This window comes from Phoca vitulina, unplaced genomic scaffold (genome assembly GCF_004348235.1).
Source record: "Phoca vitulina isolate PV1807 unplaced genomic scaffold, GSC_HSeal_1.0 scaffold19, whole genome shotgun sequence".
NCBI classification, from domain to species: Eukaryota; Metazoa; Chordata; class Mammalia; order Carnivora; family Phocidae; genus Phoca; species Phoca vitulina.
The window spans coordinates 34,647,535-34,666,858 of record NW_022589722.1 but is presented as its reverse complement, the minus strand read 5'-3'; the positions used below and the strand labels follow the sequence as shown (position 1 = coordinate 34,666,858).

The following is a 19,324-nucleotide window of genomic DNA, read 5'->3' as shown; positions in this document are numbered from 1 at the left end:
AGGTGCGGCAGCCCCCTAAGGGAGCAGGGAGGGGCGAGGCCAGAGAGGAAGCCCCACCTCGCCCTGCACTTGGCCTCAGGCGGCGACAGACAGCTTTTGCGCACGCGCGTGGGGGGCAGGGGGCGGGGAGAAGAGCGGACCTCACTCTGCATGCGCATGCGCGTCGCCCTTGACGCATGCGCGCTGGTGTCGAGCGTGCCGATAGCGCAGAGCCCTGGCGACCCCGACCGTGCATCGTGGTCGAGGCCGCGGCTGCGACTAGCTCGCAGAGAGCGGGGCTGTCCCCTAACTCACGATACTGACGCCGGGTCCCAGAGAGCCTGGGTCGTGCCCGGTGCGTGGCCCCCGCCGGTGTCCAGCTTTCTGAACTTTCCGTTGGGCAGACAGCTGCGCGTCCCGGAGGGCGCCCTGGAAGTGGGGGCTCCCAGAAGAGAGGAGCCCAGGAAGTATCCACAGGCCGCTTTCGCTTGCCAGGCACATCCCGTGCACAGCTTAGAGGGCGTATGTAAAGGAGGAAGCTGGCGTGGAGAGGCTGTGGGACGTGCCGAAGGTCATCGAGCCCCGAGCGCAAGCCACCGGACGTGGCGGAGACCAAACGTGTAGGAATCCCCGGGAGGGTCTTTTCAGCAGCTGAACAGGTGAGGGGGGAGTCCTAGGACTGCCACCTGGCACTTTCCAGGGGCTCCTGCCAGAAAGGCAGGGAGGACACGGAATTCGGGGTCGGAATCCCGGATGTGAAGAGGGTGGGCTTGTGCCAAGTCGAGACCTCGCTTCTCTCCCGGGATGAGAGCACCAGGAAAGCTCGACGTGGAAGGGGCGCCCTGTGGGCGGAATGGTGTGGGCGCACAGGGTTGCTGCTGAGCGCGGGGTGGGCAGGCCGCAGAAGGGCCGGAGGAGTCTATCCTTGGGGGGTGAGACTAAACTCACCCGCCTCCAAAAATGGTTTATTGCAAACAGATACACATGCTCAGGAACTCAGACAAGGCATGCACTTGGAATGCTTTCAGTCAGCTAAGATAGTGAGGTGCAGGAGTGCTTCCCAGGCCACACAGAGCTCCAGGTGCAGGACCGGGGGCCAGGGTGGGAGGACAGGCTAACGGGCATGGGCATTGGGGGGACACCTAAGCTGGAGCTGAGCTTCCATCGGTGAAGCACTTCTGTGCTCTGCAGAGCACTAAGGGAGCAGCTGCGGTGAGCCTGAGTATGGGCTTGGTCCTTTAGATGGTGTCAAGTCTCCCCAGAGCCACGGGGATTGACCCAGGAGGCTGAGGCCACTACAGGCCCCTGACACCTGTGCTCTCTTCCAGGAGCATTAGGCCCATGCTGCTGCTGGTTTGGACACCCAAGGCTTGGCACAGGCTCTTTCTTCTCAAGCCCCCAGCTCTCCTTTGGACCCCAGGAGGCGAGGCCCTACACATGAGGTACCGCCTCATGTCACGGCAGGGCCCTGGAGAGGCGAGCAGGCAGAGCCAGCCCCAGGGCCCTGGGTTTCGGACCAGGCTATTGATCACTGCTTTGTTTGGGGCTGGGCTGGGCGGGGCCTGGCTGGCGGCAAGGGCTGAGAAGGAGCAGCGGAGGCAGCAACAGCGGACAGAGGCCCTGCGCCAGGCAGCCGTGGGCCAGGGTGACTTCAGCCTGCTGGACCACCGGGGACAGGCTCGCTGCAAAGCTGACTTCCGGGGTCAGTGGGTCCTGATGTACTTTGGCTTCACTCACTGCCCCGACATCTGCCCAGATGAGCTGGAGAAGCTGGTCCAGGTGGTACAGAAGCTGGAGGCCGAGCCTGGCCTGCCCCCAGTGCAGCCTGTCTTCATTACTGTGGACCCCGCACGGGACACCGTCGCAGCCATGGCCCGCTACGTACAGGACTTCCACCCACGGTTGCTGGGCCTGACCGGTTCTGCTGAGCAGGTAGCCCAGGTGAGCCGCAGCTACCGCGTCTACTACAGCGCTGGCCCTAAGGATGAGGACCAGGATTACATTGTGGATCACTCCATCGCCATCTACCTGCTCAGCCCTGACGGCCTCTTCACAGACTACTACGGCCGGGCCAAATCAGCGCAGCAGATTGCGGACAGCGTGAGGCGCCACATGGCTGCCTTCCGCAGCGTCCTGCACTGAGTCAGGTCATTAAAGAGAGTGTGATGAAGCTGTGTGCCTGTCCTCTGTCCCAGCAGCCCCAGGAGGCCAAGGCAGGAAAGGGCTCAGGACCTGGTCACTTGCCGAGGGTGTAGGGCATAGGCAGCCCTTTCCCTGCACAGAGCAGGAGTTTAATTTTTTGAAGGGTTAGGTGGGATGGCAACACCATTTTATTGGGCTGGGCCAGCCAGGAAACAAGGGTAGAGTGAGCAAATGCATGCCCAGCACCCATGAGGGATGGACCTCCAGAGCCTACCCCTCAGCCTCAATGCTCCCCAAATCAGGGCTGGGCCATGGAGGGGGCAGCATAGGTCTGGAAGCGCTTGTGGGCCCGCTGGTGTGTGAGTAGTCTCAGGGACATCGTGTCCACGGCCGCCTCCAGCCCCGGCTGCTGGGTGATCTCCACCGTGTAGTCGTTGGCCTGTAGGGATGAAGTGTCAGCCGAGTCGGGGACCACTTCCCTCCCAGGCTCCCCAGGCCACTCACCAGCTGCAGGGACGCCAGCATGGAACGACACACCTCGAAGGCAGGCTGGCCAGCAACTAGCTCCGCAAAGGGACACCACTGGTTGAGCTGGCTGAACCTTGAGACTACCTGGTCCCCATAGGTATGGATGTCAAAGGGCACATGCTGTTCCTGCAAGGAGGAGGAGCAAGATCCTGGGGCAAAATCAAGGCAGGCAGCAGGGGAGTCCCTACTTCTCAGCCAGAGCTTGGCCCAACCCCTCACCTGCTCTTGGAGCAGGGGCTGGATAGTGTCCTCCCAGTCCCTGATGCGCTGGCTCAGCTCTGTCTCCTGGACGAACTTCTGAGAGGTGGCAATGAAGAGCTCCTAGGGGAGGACCAGGGAGCTGCCACCTTCTGTGCAGGGGCCCCTTGCCCAGCAGCCCACCTGCTCTAACTCAGACTTACCACATTCCTTCGGACCAGCTCCTCATAGCTCAGGGACACTGGCATGGCCTCTGCTTCTGGAAAAGGGGCAACTATGAGCTGCTGTGGCCATGGGCCACACCCTTTCCTCCCTCCCCTGTCCTCAGAGGCCCCTCGTGACCCCCTGGCCAGCAGCCCCCCTCAGACCTACCCAGTTCTGCAGCTTCCCCAGGCTTTGCCTCCTGAGGCTCTGCATACTCCTCAGGCTCTAGAAAGTCATCTGCTGGCAGACAGAGAAGACCCAACAGGAAGCAGGTTTGCTGGCAGCACATGCTGAACCCCCCACCCTGGCCCATCCCAGTAGGGTCCCACCTGCTGTCCCCAGATCCTCCAGGGAGTCCTCCAGCTGGTCCTCCACAGGCCACAGCCCTTCCTCAGGCCTCGGCAGCCACCGCTCGGCCATCTGCAGACAGCATCTATGAGGGGCACTGCTGTCCCCACTAGGGGCCATGTGGGGTCCAGACAGTGGCCAGTACTTACCTCCCGCCTCTGCAGCTTCCGGAGAGTCTCCAATTGCTCCTTCACGTGCTTCCAGTACAGGACCTCCATGTCTGCATACAAAGGCCTTGTGAGAGGGGCTCCCATGTCCTGCACAGGCACCCCCAGTCCACCTAGAGCCTTGGGCACCCCCCAGGTCAAGGGGAGGCAGACAGAATATGGCACAGCACCACTGTCCCTCAGGAGAGTGTACACACAACTCTGACCTCACCTGCAAAGGACGGGCCCTTTCGCCGGGGCCTCCTGCTGTCAGCGTGGTCAGCATCTTCAAGAGAATTTGGTCAGCAGGAACCAAGCCAGGTCCCTGAAGGCTGTACCTGGACCCTCCTGCCCTGGCCCAGCCCCACCATCACTCACAGGCAGCCAGGTACCACTGGTGGAAGTCCTGCAGCTTGGTGGCACCCTTCCTCTTGCGCTTCTGTCCTGGAACCTCCTCCACGCAGGGGGGCACGGAGTAAGGCCTACCTGGGGGCAAATGACTATGTCTCTGAGCACAACTTCGGGCCCTGTGGCAGGTTATGGCACCCACACGCTCTAGGAGCAACTGCACAAGGGAGCACAGCCCCACCAGGCTCCTAACGGGTATAGAGCCCACCCTCATCAACCACCAGTGCTCCAGAGAACCCATCCACAGAAGCCCAAGTGAAGGTGACCCTCCACCCAATTACCTTTCTTGAAAGGCTTAGAGTCCAGGGAGTCAAAGGGGTCCAGGCTCTGCCAGGGGTCTGGAGTCTCCTGAGCAGAAAGCACAAGCAGACACTGTGGTGGGGGGAGCAGGGGATGTGCACCCTCCCTCAAAAGCCCAGACACTGAGTGCAGTGACGGCCAGAGGATCCAGGACCAAGGGTGACACACCAGGGAGGGAGATGCCCCAGAGCGGCAGAAGAGGTGATTTAATTTCTGGAGAAAGAAAATTCCTTGCTAAAGAAAGCCAGCACAAAGAGCCTCAGGCCAGGAGCCCAGGCATCCAAGGCTCTGAAAGCTAGCAGGAGTGAGGGGTGGGCAGTGGGGCTCTGGCAGGGGGTCTTAGCCCACTGCCCCTCACCTTCATCAGGGGCGCTGGCTCCTCTCGCTCCCGTAGCACGCAGCGACTAGGCTGGGCAGCACTCTGCAAAGAAACAGCCCCAGGATCCCTCTCTCCTCCCCCGCCACCCAAGGCGTAGGCAGCCCAGCAGCTGTGCTCTGGGGTCAGACGTCAAGAACCCCGCAGGGACCCTCTGAGGGCAAACAAAAACTCTAGGAAAAATTTTAGGAGAACATACAAACTAGTAAACTAGTGGTCATGGGGTGCTGTTTTTTTTTTCTTTAAAGTATACCAAATATAATAACAATATGATAAACATCACACATCTACCAATCAAAATTAACAAATGTTAATGTTTTTCCTATGTGCATCAGAGTTTAATAAAAAGATTTCTCAGCTCCAGGCTGAAACACAAAGCTGACCGTTGAGGGTGGAGGGAAGCAGCCAAAGCCTCCAAAGTCCCACCCCCTCCGGCCAGCCTGACCTCAGAAGAGTCAGCTTTGGAAACCAGCTGCCATCCTAGGTGGTAGCCATGAATACCACAGGGCTCAGACCCTTGAACCCCAGCTCCGTTCTGAGGAGCCGCAGCTGTTCTGCTCAGAAAGAGGAAAGACATGATAGGCACTGCCCTAAAGGGCTGGGTGCAAAGCCAGGTCCAAGGCTGTCTGGAGGGTGCACCCACAGCCCTGGTGTGCAAGGACCAGAGGGAAGGAGCAGAGACCTACGGGCCTGGGGGCTAAGCCCACAGGACTGCCTATCCCATGTACGTGTGGGGAAGCTTGCCCGGCTGATAGCTCGAGCTTTGCAGGCCTCAGTCAGGGTCCCACCTGCTGCGGGCTCCTGGGTTCCTGGGGCTCCTGAGGGCCCTCGGGGGCTGTGGCTTCAGGGAGCTCTGCTGCCCCCTCTGCATCCTCATCCTCACCACCACCTCCAGGCATTGGGCCTTCTGGAGAGGCACCTGAGCAGGGAAGTAAGAGACCAGACAGCAGGTGGGAGGCTGCCCTTGACCAACACCCAGGAGAACCTTCAAGGCCCTTCCTTCACTCAGCCTCATTCATCAGACCCAGAGAAAGTAGCAGGGCATTTCACACTCTTCTCGTCATGCCACTCTGTTTTTTTGGCTCCGTTTCCTTTTTAGCAATTTTTCTCCTGAAATGCTGCCATCCGTGCTTGCCCAGAGAGGAGGAGTAGGTCCAAACCTCACAGGCCCAAGAATGGTCAGAGGGCAGTCATGAGACCAAGACAGCACAGCGGGCCAAGGTGGGGAGGGAGGTCGAGGCCTAGGCACAAAGAAGCCAGGCTTCCTTTCTCCCCACACCTCATCCCTGGGGTAGCTGAGCACAGCCCCGTGCAGAGCCCCATCCCCCCACCTCCACCCTGCAAATCCACCACGTCCTCTCTTCTCACCTGGCTCCTGGGAGACGTTGACCACAGGGACAGGACTGCACACAGAGACTTCCATTGGCTGCTCCTCAGCCCTCTCAGGCTCTGGGAAAGATAGGAGATTGGACAGGGTCAGCCCTCCCCCTCCCCCAGGGGGCCCCTCCCAGGGGCTGGGCAGGGAGAGTCAAGATCTGGCACAGGACTCAGGCACCCTGGGTTGAGCCAGCTACGGGCAAAAAGGGAGCAAAGGGGAAGTGAAGACCCATCTTCAGTGCAGGTGCCCGGGGAAGGGCGTGCCAGGACTGGCAGGCACAGGGGACCCTTCCTTCCCAAGCTCCCCACATCCAAAGCCCTCACCCTTCTGGTTCCTTGGCATCAGTGTCTCCATGGGGGAGATGCCCACTGGCTCCAACATGAAGGCTCCTCTGGGGTGGGGGGTAGACGTATTCATCCTAAAATCCTTCCGGCTGGCCAGGACCTCCCCCTGACAGCTATGCGGGCAAAACACAGCCACTGCAGAGATCCTTCCCGAGCAGCCCTCTCCCCTTACCTGACTCCCCTCAGCCAGGCTCAGGCTGGTACCTGCACAGGGGGCTGACATTCTTCTCCATCTCATCAGGGGCCACAAGGGCCATGGGCAGGAGAGGGACGATGAGGACCTCCTGCATGGAGGCCAAGAGTGGGTGAGCCACAGGTCCCGCAGGCTCCAGGTGGGGAACCCATATGGCATGACAGCTTCCAACACCCCCTTCAGCTAAATGCAGCCCCTACAGACAGAGGGGCACTCACACGGGGGGGCAGGTCATTCCTCAGATCCACATTAGCACGGGAGTCAGGGAGGTCATCCAGCGACAGGAACTGTGGGGAGACAGAGCTCAGAAGCAGTGCCTGGCACACGCAGTGGGCAGTGGCCACGCACCCAAGAAATCTTACCTGGTCCTCCACCTCCTGGGGAGCCGCGGAGCTGGTGTCCCCATTGGCCCCATTTTCCCGCACTGAGGAGAGCTGCTTGGCCCGCCTGAGAGAGAATCAATGCATGGATGTCTGGGAGGCTGCCAGGGCTTCCCGCAAGCTGCACACGGGGCAGACACACAGGCCTCCACCTCCTGGCTCAGACCAGTACTCACTTCTTGCCAGAGATGAAATCGAGAGCCTGGTAGACCAGCGAGTAGAGGTATTCCACCTGGTGACCAGAAGCAGGCCGTGAGGAGTGCAAAGACAAGTCTACCCCAGATGCTCTGTGGCCCTCCCCAGAGCCCTCGCTGTGTACACACACAGACAGACCCAAACATGCAAAAGCCCACTGTCCTCTCCAAAACTTCCAGCACACTTTCTGCCAATGTAGCTGCCAGAAAGACTTCTCCAGTCCAACTAGCATGTCTTGTCAGTTGTGGTCCTCTCCTCTTCCTCTGTCCCCAGGCAGTCCTGCTTGCCTGCAGGCCCTGCACACCGGCCTGTGTGCGGCCCACTGGCCCATCTCCGTGCTGCTCCCGCCCAGCACCCACAGCTCGCTCCTCTCCCTCCCGCAGGTGTGGGCCACCAGTGCCCCACCTCCGGGACCCCACCGTTACGGTGAGGCTCGGGACTTCTGAGATGCCGACCAGCAGGGTGTGCACACGGGCTGCCTCTGGGCCATTCCTTCTGGAGTAACAGCGCCCAAGAGCACATGCAACTCTCTCTTCTTGGTCCTGCCTTTTTTTTTTTTCCACGCAACAGATGTTTATTGCACTTCTTTTATGTATGGGGCTTGGCACTAGACGCTGGACACAGTGGTGAGCACAACGAAATGGGCCCCGTTTAGCAGGATTAATAAACATTAACTTTTTTAAGCATCTGCCACATATACAGGACTGTGTTCATGCTTCATCCCATCTGGTCTGTCTGAAGTAGGTATCACTGCTGTTCCCATTTCATAGGAGAATAAACTGAGAGAGATAAAGTCGCCTGGATCAGGGGTAGGTCCAGGATTTGCACGCATGGATGCGTGAATCTCAGGCTGCATGACCTAATCCGCAACCACTAGCTACATGTGGCTTTACCAATTTAAATTTAAGTTAACGAAGTTAGTAAAACTCAAAATTTCTCTGTCACACTAGCCACATTTCAAGGGCTTGGCGGCCACATGTAACTAGTACTTACCATCTTTGATGGCCCAGATCACAGAACGTCTGCATCATTTCAGAGAGTCCTGCTGGACCCTGATGCCCCACAGCTTCCAGACTTTACTATTAACACGTCTTTGCACTTGCTTTACCACACACCCACGCATCTATCTGTCACCTCACGTCTCGTGCGAAGTTAATTGCAAGCATTCCTTCTTAGGACAAATGCAGAACATAGGAATCTGATTTAATGGGATTATCTGGGACGAAAACCAACAAGATCTTAAACCGTCTTAATAACTTCTGCTGCCCAGAGGTAAATCCACTGTGTCCTATGCAAGTTAAGCCTGAATGTAGATCACTCACCCTGCCCTAGTTGGAACCCCATTATACACTTCCAAAGGCTTACCTCCTGTGCACTTTTTCTTTCTCCCACCCACTAAACTGCGAATTCTGGATCAGCGCTGTCACCCACTTTTCCTTGCTCCTCCACTAGGGGATGGCTAAGCAAGGCTGGAGAAAACTCACACAAAGAGCAAGGTGCACGGAGTCTCCATCAGACTGCCCATGCTCTCACTCAGTCTTGTTTGCGTTCCCCTCAGGAGTATTCCCAACTTTCACCAAATTTCACTCTCCAAATTTCCTACCCAGAAGCTGATTCTCAGCAACTGACTTTTATTCTCCGTTATGAAAATTGGGGTCCTAGGCAGGAACTCTCCAAATGCCTGTGTCCAACTTCATTACATCAAAACTGACTTCTCGGGGCGCCTGGGTGGCTCAGTCGTTAAGCGTCTGCCTTCAGCTCAGGTCATGATCCCAGGGTCCTGGGATCGAGCCCCGCATCGGGCTCCCTGCTCCGCGGGAAGCCTGCTTCTCCCTCTCCCACTCCCCCTGCTTGTGTTCCCTCTCTCGCTGTGTCTCTCTCTGTCAAATAAATAAATAAAATCTTTAAAAAAAAAAACAAAACAACTGACTTCTCCCTCCAGACTCCTGAGATGAGGCCCAGCAACCCACGGCCCTGACCCACTCCTCAACTATTTCTACCGGGATCTTGTTTCATCTGCTGCCCCACCTGCCCTTTTACCCTTCAGCTCTGTGGTGTTCAATCCTGGCTGTCACTAAGGATGTTTTAAGAAATCCTGATACCTGCCCACTGCCCGGTTCTGATCTCACTAGGCCACGCAGGGGCTAGCTGGGCATGAGATGGATTACAGCTGGGTGGAGGACCACTGCTTTACTTACTGCCCATCCTTGTCCCCCTCCCTGTAACCTCTCCTACAAGGGGTCATGTGGTGCCTCCTTACCTCTCCCCACCCCACAGTCTCACCCTCCTCTCACTAAAACCCCTGGTGACCTTCTAATTACAGACCCACCAGATGCTTGAAAACCTTTCCTGTGTGGGTCAATTCACTAAATTCAACAATTTTGGTCTTTTTTCTTCCCCTTTAAAAGTCTCTACATCTCTGACTTCTGAACATTTTTTATTTGCCTTTCTCTGACTTTTCCTTCTGGTGGGCACTTCCTAAATATTGGTTTTTCTCAAGATGTTCCCTTCATTCTGCTTTTCCTCTTACTCTACAACGTGGTTTCTGGGCTTTGGGACTGCTGACATTTTAGACTGGATAATTCTTCGTTGCGTGGGGCTCTCCTGTACACTGCTGGATATTTAGCATTAGCAGCAGGCCCTGCAGTTATAAATCCAAGCTGGTTCTTCAGTTATAATTGTTCAATTATAAATCCAAGCTGTGTTACAAGGTGGTGAGGAAGAGGGGAGACGAGGCACTGGCGGGGCAGGGAACACACAGGGGTGAGCCTGACACCTGCCCCAGCAGGAGAGTGAACCTCAGTGCCATTAGACCAGCAGCCAGGTGGTGCCCACCTTCTTACTGTAGACACAAGCAGACCCCTGGATCAACAGCGCTGCCTCAATGAAGTTCATTGTGGTTTTCCCCTCGTCAAAAGAAATGCAGATCTGGTCCAGCTGCAAGACACAACACCAGGGCATTGGGAAGCCAAAATCTGTGTACACTTCTCCGCACAGAGCCCACCCAGCACCCAGCCTGCAGTGCCCACTCATCACAAGGCACCCCTCAAGCACTGACTCTGCTCGGGGCTCTGTGGTTGTCCTTTTTTTTTAATCTTTGGAAGGTAGACGCAGTGTTCCGGAAAAGGAGGCCCCTTCAGTATATCAGCCACAATGGCTAGAGCTGCACAGCAGTGCCCTTCCAGAGGCGCTCCACTGAGCCCACCCAAGTCAAGGCCAACTGGGACAGAATCAGGCGGAAGACCCCTCACCCTGAGAGGAGGAAAGGGGAACCTCAGCAGTGCGGAGGACAGACACAAATCGCTGGGGTCTAAATCCTTTGAGCAGAAACTAAGGAAACACTTCCAAATGACTCCTCCTCCTTCCTCTGCAAGCCCTGACCCCCCAGGATTCCCCTGGGCCCCAGCTCCTATCACCTCTTAAGTGTCAGTGGCCCACAGACCATATGCCAACAATCCCCAAACCCATCTACGGCACTGTGCTCCCCTACGCTGCAGGACTGTGCTTAGAGCCTCCCCAAAACAGCTGAATGTCCCCAAGCTTTTTATCTCCAGACTTAACCCAGGGGGTCCCCACAACCTCACCCCTCTCCTGCACGCCTCTCAGCAAACAGCACTCTGAAGCCCCAACATGTTTTTTCAAGCTCTTTGCCTTTGCTTTCCACCTGCCCAGAATGCCCACTCCCAGCTGTCCTGATGTGAACGCTCCTGCAGTGTGGCCCACATGCCTGGGGCTTCTCACTGCCTTGTTAGGGCCAATTCCAGGCTCTACCTCAGGGCCTGAAGCTGGTGTCCAATAAATGTTTGATGAACAAACAAAATGCTGGCATCAGGGCTAAGCCTGAAAGACAAGACACTCCTCAGGCAGATGAAGGGTTAGGGTTAGGAAGAGCAACCACTTCCACAAAGGCAGTTAGCAGACCCGGGATTCAACTATTTAGGAAAATTAGTATTATGCAAACATGTCCAAAGCACAGGGCGTGCTGGGGAGCAAGGTTAGACACTAGGCACTATGGGGGCCCAAAGAAGGGGGAGTCTGGGGGGACACCACCAAGAGGCCAACTCTATTAATTCCTGAAGGACAGAGGAAGTTTTTCAGGTCAGTGGAGGAGCATGACAGTCCGAGAGAGTGCAGAGCATTCCAGAAGTGAAGGGCTTTCCCTGAAAGGACAGGATATGAAGGAGAGGGCAGCTGGGTCACCCAGGCCCTGAGCTGCAGAGGTGGCCCTTTCTTCTCAGCCTAGGCTGGCTCACCCACTCATAGGACCTCACACTCCACCTGCCTTCGAACAACTCCTAAATGCATGCTCCAGGTTGGACCTCCCGTCTAAGCCTAAACCCATTATGTCCAACTGCCTTCTTCAAACACCATTTGGATGTCTTAACCAAAATTCATACTGGACAGGTCCACACTGAACCCTAGATATCCCCCCACCACCCGTCCACAAACCTGCAAGTCTTAGCTCCTTCCCCCATTCAGTCCATGCCATGTTCTCTGCCATTTCCATGCTGCATGCTAACCCGTCTGCTCCTCTCCACACTGACCACCATTCTTGCTCAGCCAGCCCCACCTCTTGCCTAGACCTTGGCACTAACTGGGTTCTTCCCGCCCTTCACTCCCCTCCAGGCTCCTCTTCACAAGCAGGTGCTTCTCTGAAGACACAAGGCAGATTACATCACTCCACTCAGAACCCTAATTGCTTTCTGCCACTCTTACAAAAAAAAACCCAAATCCTAAAGAGAGCCTCGCATGCTAACCAGCTTCCCTCTCCAGTTGTCCACCCTCCCCTACTCGCTGTATAGCGGTCACAAGGGACTCCCTCTCCAGGTCCCCCGTGGAGCCAAGCACTTCCCCACCTCAGAACATTGGAACATTCTTCAGCTCACTTGACTAGCCAACTCCTCTCACCCAAAGTTAGGTCCCCCAGGTAAACTCTTCTTGGAGCCCTCAACTTTTCTTCTGAATCTCTCGTCAGTTTGTTTTTACACAAAGACACAGTGAGGAGGGTGGCCTCTGCTCTGCCACTTATTAGCTAGGACTCTGAGCCCATCTCTTACCCTTTCTGTAGAACTAATACCTGTTCCAATAACTCTGCATGGTTACTTCCTTAGGATCCATCCTCCCACAAGGGGGAAGCAGGGACTACTGTTTCCTTGCCACTATTTTCTCAGGGTTTAACACGATTCTTGACTATGACAGACACTCAACAACAACGAACAAACTAACTGATGAAAGAGAATAGCAACATGATACGATGTGTTAAATTAAAAAAAAAAAACTTTCTGGTAGCTGCATGGAAAATGAAAAGGAAGATAAAGACAAAACCATAAGCAGGGAAATCAGGAATTCAAAGGATAGAGAAGGTCTGGAAGAGCAAGCAAAAGAAGCATGAAGGGAGGAGTGGCTTGCTGGCTCAGTCAGTAGAGCATGCAACTCTTCATTTCAGGGCTGTAAATTCAAGCCCCACTCTGGGCTTGGCTTTTTATTTTTTTAAAAAATAAGAAAATTTTAAAAATTCTTTGGATCGCCAGGGTGGCTCAGTTGGTTAAGCGTCAGCTCAGATCATAAACTCAGGGTCATAAGATCGAACGATTCGTCGGGCTCCACACTGAGTATGGAGTCTGCTTGAGATTCTTTCTCTCTCTCTCCCCCTCTGTCCCTCCTCCCTACAGGCTCTCTCTCAAAAAAAATTTTTTTTAATTAAAGGAAGGAAGGAAGGAAGCAAGCAAGCAAGCAGGAAGGGAGCTGACCAAGCTAGGAAGTAGATTTACCAGGCATCACCAAGCATCCTGCTCACTGTGGAAACCTGAACCCATAGTAGCCCCACCCAGCACAATTCTCCGAATTTTCTCAGCAGTCTACATGTCCAAGCAGAGGAGATCAACAGATCAAGTACTCATTCAACAAACACTTATTCTGTTCATACTATGTGCCAGGCATTCTATTATCCAAAGGAAACAGAGTATACACATGGTTCCTGCCCTAGCAGAATTTACATTCTAGAGTGGAAAGACCACAAACAAGTGAACAAGTTAAAGAATAGATAGTGATGAACATTCTAAAGCACGTAATTTACTATAGCAGAACTATTTTACACAGTGTGGTGAGCTGACGTTTAAACTGAGACATAAAGGATGAGGGGATTAGTTATAAAAAGAACTGGACAAAGAATATTCCCCAGTGGGGGCAGAAAATATAAAGACCCTCGGTCAAGAATGAGCTCCAGGGGCACCTGGCTGGCTCAGTCAGTAGAGCATACGACTCTTGATCTCAGGGTTCTGAATTCAAGCCCCAGGCTGGGTGTAGAGATTATTTTTAAAAAATAATAATAATAGTGGGCGCCTGGGTGGCTCAGTCGTTAAGCGTCTGCCTTCGGCTCAGGTCATGATCCCGGGGTCCTGGGATCGAGTCCCACATCGGGCTCCCTGCTCCGCGGGAAGCCTGCTTCTCCCTCTCCCACTCCCCCTGCTTGTGTTCCTGCTCTCACTATGTCTCTCTCTGTCAAATAAATAAATAAAATCTTTAAAAAAAAAAAAATTAATAATAATAATAATAGGAATAATAAAATAAATTTCCTTATCCAAAAAAAAAAAAAAAAAGAATGAGTTCCAAAGTTGTAGGCTGATTGGCTCGAAAGAACAGGTGGAGAGGAGCCCAAGATGAGGCTAAAACAGTCAGCAAGGCCAGACTCAGAAAAGAAGGTTTGTACTCTATGCTGAGTGCAGCAGAAAGCCCCCGAGGGGTTTAAAACAGGGCACCACTGCAGCTGAATCACACTTGCTACTGGATAGAGCATGAATTGGATGGGGCAAAAAACAGCTTTAAGGAGCCTAGGAAGGAAGGTTTTACACGAATCTGAGGTAAAGAACAGATGAATTCAAGTGAAATTCTGGTGGTGTAACTGACAGAATTCATGGGTGAACTGGGTGTGAAGCATGGGGTTTCACTAAAGCAGCTCTTAGCTCTCTCTCACCTTTCACTGATCAGTAGTGCTATTTACCAAGATTAGGAAGACTGGGATTTAGGCAAGAGCTCCACTTTTTTTTCTTAAGATTTTATTTATTTATTTGAGAAAGAGCACGAGCAGGGGGAGGGAGGGAGAGGGAGAAGCAGACTCCCCACTGAGCAGGAGCCCAGTCCCGGGCTCAATCCCAGGACCCTGAGATCATGACCTGAGCCAAAGGTAGACGCTTAATGGACTGAGCCACCCAGGCGCCCCAAGAGCTCTGTTTTAATGTATTAAATCCGAGATGCTTGCACAGAACATCTAAGTAGAATGTCAAAAGTGACTAGCTGGACACAGAAAATAAATTCAGAGAAAAGATCTGGGATGGAGTTATAAATCTGAGAGTTATCCTCATACATATAATACTTAAAATCATGGAAATAAGTGAGACTGTTTAGGGGAGATACAGAAAAAGATGGCCCAGGAGCCCAGAGAAGCTCAACACACAGACTGGATAGCAGAGAAAAAGTATGCAAATGACATGGGAAAAAAATCAGAGCAGGTAAACCTGTTCCAAAAAGAGGGGTGGTCAGCCCAACAAATGCTGCTGGGCTGAATAAGGTCACATTTCTAGCGTCACTGTTGATAAAGAATGGACGTCACTGTTGATAAAGATGAGAGCAGTCCAGATGGGCTGCGGAGTGAAAGCGAAGTGCACAAATGGAGCAAACAGCTCATTACAAAGCCTAGACACGGCTGTCAAGTATGAAGAAAGACTAAATGCTGACGAGGGGGAACAGGACAGTAGCCTGAAACTGGTTTGAAAATCCAAGGTAAAAAAATCCCTCTTCACCCGGGATCCAGCTCTCTCAAATACCCAAACATGCACACAAATTCTAGCCTATTGTGTTACACTAGAGAAAAGTGCTAGTCACCACCCACTAAATCCACTTCACGGCTCACGAACAGGTAGCGACCTGTGATGGCAACCCCAGGCTACTTTAATAAGAGATAATTTCAAGAAGCAGAGGTGGAACTGGGGGAAAAAAAAAAAGAAACGAGCCTGAGAACGAGTTCGGTCAGAACGCGGACACAGACGAGGAGGCGGGGCGCCGCCGCCCAGCAGCCCCCGGCCCGCCGCCCCGCCTCGCGGCCCCGCCCGCCCGCCCCGCGCCACTCCCCCGGGGCCGCACTCACCTCCTCTAGATACTCGCCCAGCTGGGCCGCCACGTCCACCTCCCAGTTCTTAGTGAGGTCGCGGATGGGCTGCAGCAGGTGGGCGAAGCGCGCCTCCACGTCCTCCATGTCCGGGAGGGGCCGGGGCGGCCCGGGGACCGCAGGGCCGTCTTCGAGGGGAGCCAGCGTCCTCAGCCCGCCACTAGTTCTGGCGCCATTTTGCTGTTCCCGCCCAGGGAAAGGACGTAGCACGCGACGCCGCGCGCACATCTATGACGCACGCGGCCACAGCCGGCGAGGTCGCACCCCGGCGCCGCGCGCCGCGCTGGAGGCGGGGCGGGGGCGGGGCCGGGCGGGGCGGGGCGGGGTTGGGCGTCCCAGCGAGCGCGTCTGCAGCCCGCCGCGTAGCGGACATGGCGGGCTCCGGGGTCCCGCGGCAGCTTTTCCTTCAGGGCGTGGCCGCCGTCTTCACGTTCGCCTTCGCGTCCCTCTACATGCAGATCCCGGGTGAGGGCGCCTAGGGTGGGACGCCCCCTAGCCCCGCCCTCTGTTCGCGCACGTCCCCGCGGACACTCCGCCGAGTGGGGGGCGGGGGGTGGATGGAGTGAGGACCAGGCCTCGGAGCCCGGAGTAGCGGCTTCGGTTCGCGTCCTGCGGGCGGCGGGGGCTTGGGGAGGAAGCGGGGCGTGCTGTGGCCCGTTTCCCGTAGGTTCCGGGGTCTGACCTGGGGCCGGGGGAGAATTCTGAGCGGGGTGGGCCCAGACCTGGCAGGGCAGGTGGGAGAAAAGACAATGAGTGGGAAGAGGGGGGACCTCAGTTCCGCTGGGTGGGAGGCCCTGACTTGGGGAGTCTGGCGGGCCTCCTGGGGTCTGGTCCGGAAGGGGCTGGGGATCAGCGGGTTCGCACCTGCTTGGCCGGAGTCTGCAGGTCCTGCAGTCCAGACCTCAGGAGGTGGGCCAGGCCCTGCCTGGTGGGGGGAGTCTAGCCTTGGAGGGCAGTGTCCAGGGCCCTGACGTGCCCTCCCACAGGCCTGTATGGTGCCGAGGGCATCCTGCCTGCACGGAGGACGCTGAGGCCACAGGGCAAGGGGCGCTGGCAGCAGCTGTGGGAGACCCCGACGCTGCTGTGGGAGGCTCCGCAACTGGGGCTGGACACCTCGCAGGGCCTGGAGCTGCTGAGTCTGCTGGGCGCCCTGCTGGCCCTGGGCGCGCTGCTTATGCGCAGACTGCGCAACCTCTTCGTCTACCTGCTGCTCTGGGCTGCCTACCTGTCGGCCTGCCAGGCAAGTGGGGGCTGCCTGCTCCCCCCCACAGCACTGAGACCCATGTCACCAGTTCAGTCCAGCCCCGTCCACCCTGCACCTCGCCCCTGTCTCTGCCTTGCCTGCCTCCGCAGACACACACCCCCTGCTCCCTGACAACCCTTCTCCCTGCAGGTGGGCCAGGTGTTTCTTTATTTCCAGTGGTGAGTGACTTCTGGGTGAGGGGTTGCGGGGCGAGGGGGGGGCCAGGGCGGAATATGTTTGCCTCTCCAGGGAGGACCCGCGGGGGGAACAGCCTTGATGGGGAGGGCCCTTTGTGCTCTTCCTTCTCCCCATAGGGATTCCCTGCTGCTGGAGACTGGCTTCCTGGCGGCGCTGGTGGCCCCTTTGAGGCAGCCCCCCCACCATAAGCAGGCCCCCCAGGGCAGGCTGGTAGGGGCCTCGCCCCACGAAGGCCTCCCCTTCTGGCTCGTGCGCTGGCTGCTGTTTCGCCTCATGTTTGCCTCGGGTGTGGTCAAGCTGACCAGCCGTTGCCCCGCATGGTGGGGGCTTACTGGTGAGGGTCCCATCCTGAATGTGGGGCAGTGTTGGGGGTTCTGCCTCATGCTGACCACCCACTTACCATCTGCAGCCCTCACCTACCACTATGAAACGCAGTGCCTGCCCACACCTGCCTCCTGGTTCGCCCACCACCTGCCGGTCTGGCTGCAGAAACTCTCCGTGGTGGCCACGTTCCTCATCGAGATCGCAGTGCCCCCTCTGTTCTTCGCCCCTGTTCGCCGCCTGCGCTTAGCAGCTTTCTACTCCCAGGTGGGTAGGGGTCTCAGCCATCAGGAAGATAGGACGTGGCATTTTCAGCGCTGACCAGTGAGTCCCATTGGGATGGAGGGGCTGCTGCAGGCAGTCAGGAAGTCCTCATGAGCGGAGGCATGAGTTGACTCAGGATGTGAAGGCAAGCCTGTGGGGCAGGGCTGTGGCCTCATTGGAAGATGTCAGTCAGGTTAGCTGAGGCAGGTGGGGAAGGGCTGCACGAGACATGCCGAGCTTCAGTTTGCTCCAAGTGATAGGGAGCTATGGAAGGTGGGAGCAGGGGCAGAGAACAGTTGGAGTGGGAGCATAACAGGCCAGGGGGTGATGAGGAGGGGATGGGATGCCTGTAGGAGAGACCCAGGCATGGGGTTCGGAGGGGCTTGGAAGAAGGCTTGGAAGGGCCAGGAAGGGGGTGGACCTCAGGAGCTCTCAGTGCAGACTCTCCTCTAGGTTTTGTTGCAAGTCCTGATTATCATCACTGGCAACTATAACTTCTTCAACCTGCTCACCCTGGTGCTCACCACCGCTCTTCTGGATGATGGGCACCTGACTGCTGAGCCTGGCAACAGCCGCTGCAAAAAGAGACCCACTTGTGAGTGTCAGCTTGTCCCAGATAGCCAAGCATGGTCAGCCCAACGGCCCACCAGCAAGTTTCCTTCCCTCCAGCACCCCCCACGTGACCCCTGCTCCAGTTCCGCCCCAGCCGACCTGTGACTCTCTCGCTCGGCAGCCTGGCCCGGGGCACTGCTGTCTCTGCTGTCTCTGCTGCTGGAATTTACCGTCTATGGGCTGCTGGCCTACGGCACCGTGCACTGCTTCGGCCTGGAAGTTGACTGGGAGCAGCATGCTGTCCACTCCAGAACCAGTGAGTGCCAGCTGGGGGGCCAGAGGACAGAGGCTGGACCACCCCTCCTCACACCCCTGTTTTTCTGCAGCCTTTACCTTCCACCAGTTTACCCAGTGGCTGAAGATGGTGACCCTGCCCACCATGTGGCTGGGGGTTGCCTCCCTCACCTGGGAACTGCTGAACGCCCTCTGGAGGTATGTGGTCCAAGGGGGTGGGGTAGAGCTGTGCGGGGCAGGCCTGACAGCACTTGGGTCCCCCGCCCCCCAGGTGGACCCAGGTGCGAGGGTGGCTGAGGAAGCTCTGCACTGCAGTCCAGCTGTTCGTCTTTGGCACTGCCACGGTGGCCTTGTTTGTGATCAGCCTGGTGGGTAGCCCTTGGGGAGGAGGGGGGGGCTGGAGGGACAGCACTGAGCTTCTGCCCCCCTGTCTCCAGGTGCCATACTCCTATATCGAGCCCTCGAGCCACGGGCATCTCTGGACCGGGGCGCACCGCCTGTTTGGTGCCGTAGAGCACCTGCAGCTGGCTAACTCCTACGGCCTCTTCCGCCGGATGACCGGTCTGGGCGGGCGGCCCGAAGTGGTGCTGGAGGGCAGCTATGACGGGCACCACTGGACGGTAGACGTTCCCGCGGGCCGCGCAGGGAAGGGGGGAGGGGTCCCTCCGGTCCAGCGGGTAGTGCTCACGTGCTCTGCCGGGCAGGAGATCGAGTTCATGTACAAGCCCGGGAATGTGAGTCGGCCGCCCCCTGTCGTGGTGCCCCACCAGCCCCGCCTCGATTGGCAGATGTGGTTCGCAGCCCTGGGCCCACACTCTCACAGCCCCTGGTTCACAAGCCTGGTCCTGCGCCTGCTGCAGGGCAAGGACCCTGGTGAGGCCCGGTGGGGAGTTGGAGGGGGGTGGCTCGTGGGAAAGTGGGAGGGTCTGGGGGAACGCGGTGTGTGGGCAGGGGAGGCTGGGGCTGAGGGGCACTGGCCGTGCTGAGCCCCGCTCCCTTGCAGTGATCCGCCTCATCCAGAACGACGCGGCTAGGTACCCTTTCCACAGGCAGCCGCCCACCTACGTGCGGGCCCAGCGCTACAAGTACTGGTTCTCACGTCCTGGGGAACGGAGGTAAGGCCAGGGAGCCAGGTGGGGTGCTGGGGTCTGGGCTCGGGCGCCCCCTGA

General features: G+C 56.8%; 3 protein-coding genes across 9 annotated transcripts in view; 2 read left to right on the top strand and 1 right to left on the bottom strand.

The window, feature by feature from the left end:
* The first annotated feature begins 189 nt into the window (after positions 1 to 189).
* Positions 190 to 2,143, top strand: LOC116639938 (protein SCO2 homolog, mitochondrial). The gene is made up of 2 exons (XM_032416691.1): positions 190 to 638; positions 1,308 to 2,143. The coding sequence occupies exon 2, from the start codon at positions 1,321 to 1,323 to the stop codon at positions 2,119 to 2,121; it is 801 nt and encodes a 266-aa protein (XP_032272582.1). The 5' UTR covers positions 190 to 638; positions 1,308 to 1,320; the 3' UTR covers positions 2,122 to 2,143.
* On the bottom strand, positions 1,869 to 15,498 carry NCAPH2 (non-SMC condensin II complex subunit H2). Of its 5 annotated transcripts, XM_032416687.1 has the most exons (21): positions 15,263 to 15,498; positions 9,955 to 10,056; positions 7,101 to 7,156; positions 6,907 to 6,991; positions 6,763 to 6,831; positions 6,556 to 6,635; positions 6,331 to 6,464; positions 5,998 to 6,078; positions 5,418 to 5,548; positions 4,612 to 4,674; positions 4,235 to 4,301; positions 3,924 to 4,031; positions 3,778 to 3,831; positions 3,549 to 3,619; positions 3,381 to 3,471; positions 3,220 to 3,291; positions 3,051 to 3,106; positions 2,869 to 2,970; positions 2,626 to 2,775; positions 2,396 to 2,560; positions 1,869 to 1,957 (listed from the first exon to the last, which is right to left on the bottom strand). In XM_032416687.1, the coding sequence occupies exons 1-20, from the start codon at positions 15,368 to 15,370 to the stop codon at positions 2,420 to 2,422; spliced, it is 1,821 nt and encodes a 606-aa protein (XP_032272578.1). In that variant the 5' UTR covers positions 15,371 to 15,498; the 3' UTR covers positions 1,869 to 1,957; positions 2,396 to 2,419. The 5 variants fall into 5 exon arrangements, with proteins under 5 accessions (XP_032272578.1, XP_032272577.1, XP_032272580.1 ...); XM_032416686.1 differs by lacking the exon at positions 1,869 to 1,957 and having other exon boundaries at positions 2,141 to 2,560; XM_032416689.1 differs by lacking the exon at positions 1,869 to 1,957 and having other exon boundaries at positions 2,141 to 2,560; positions 3,051 to 3,103.
* A 116-nt stretch (positions 15,499 to 15,614) lies between these two features.
* Positions 15,615 to 19,324, top strand: part of LMF2 (lipase maturation factor 2) — a 5,667-nt gene continuing 1,957 nt past the window's right edge. For 2 of the 3 annotated variants that reach the window (XM_032416786.1, XM_032416787.1), the window contains exons 1-12: positions 15,615 to 15,748; positions 16,270 to 16,523; positions 16,677 to 16,705; positions 16,841 to 17,058; positions 17,134 to 17,312; positions 17,763 to 17,904; positions 18,043 to 18,177; positions 18,248 to 18,353; positions 18,427 to 18,523; positions 18,593 to 18,775; positions 18,860 to 19,028; positions 19,159 to 19,270. In XM_032416786.1, coding sequence (XP_032272677.1) covers positions 15,655 to 15,748; positions 16,270 to 16,523; positions 16,677 to 16,705; positions 16,841 to 17,058; positions 17,134 to 17,312; positions 17,763 to 17,904; positions 18,043 to 18,177; positions 18,248 to 18,353; positions 18,427 to 18,523; positions 18,593 to 18,775; positions 18,860 to 19,028; positions 19,159 to 19,270 — 1,718 coding nt within the window. In that variant the 5' untranslated portion in view covers positions 15,615 to 15,654. Of the gene's footprint in view, positions 15,749 to 16,269; positions 16,524 to 16,676; positions 16,706 to 16,840; positions 17,059 to 17,133; positions 17,313 to 17,762; positions 17,905 to 18,042; positions 18,178 to 18,247; positions 18,354 to 18,426; positions 18,524 to 18,592; positions 18,776 to 18,859; positions 19,029 to 19,158; positions 19,289 to 19,324 lie in introns of all 3 variants that reach the window. The other variant, XM_032416788.1, reaches the window with a different exon arrangement.

Excerpts from the sequence above, each read along its gene's own strand:
- LOC116639938 (XM_032416691.1), top strand. The coding sequence starts at position 1,321 with ATGCTGCTGCTGGTTTGGACACCCAAGGCTTGGCACAGGCTCTTTCTT.
- NCAPH2 (XM_032416687.1), bottom strand. The coding sequence starts at position 15,370 with ATGGAGGACGTGGAGGCGCGCTTCGCCCACCTGCTGCAGCCCATCCGC. Across the intron at positions 4,032-4,234 it reads CTCTAAGCCTTTCAAGAAAG|GTAGGCCTTACTCCGTGCCC; the intron begins GTAATTGGGTGG and ends ATTTGCCCCCAG. Across the intron at positions 3,292-3,380 it reads GGAGGATCTGGGGACAGCAG|CAGATGACTTTCTAGAGCCT; the intron begins GTGGGACCCTAC and ends TCTGTCTGCCAG.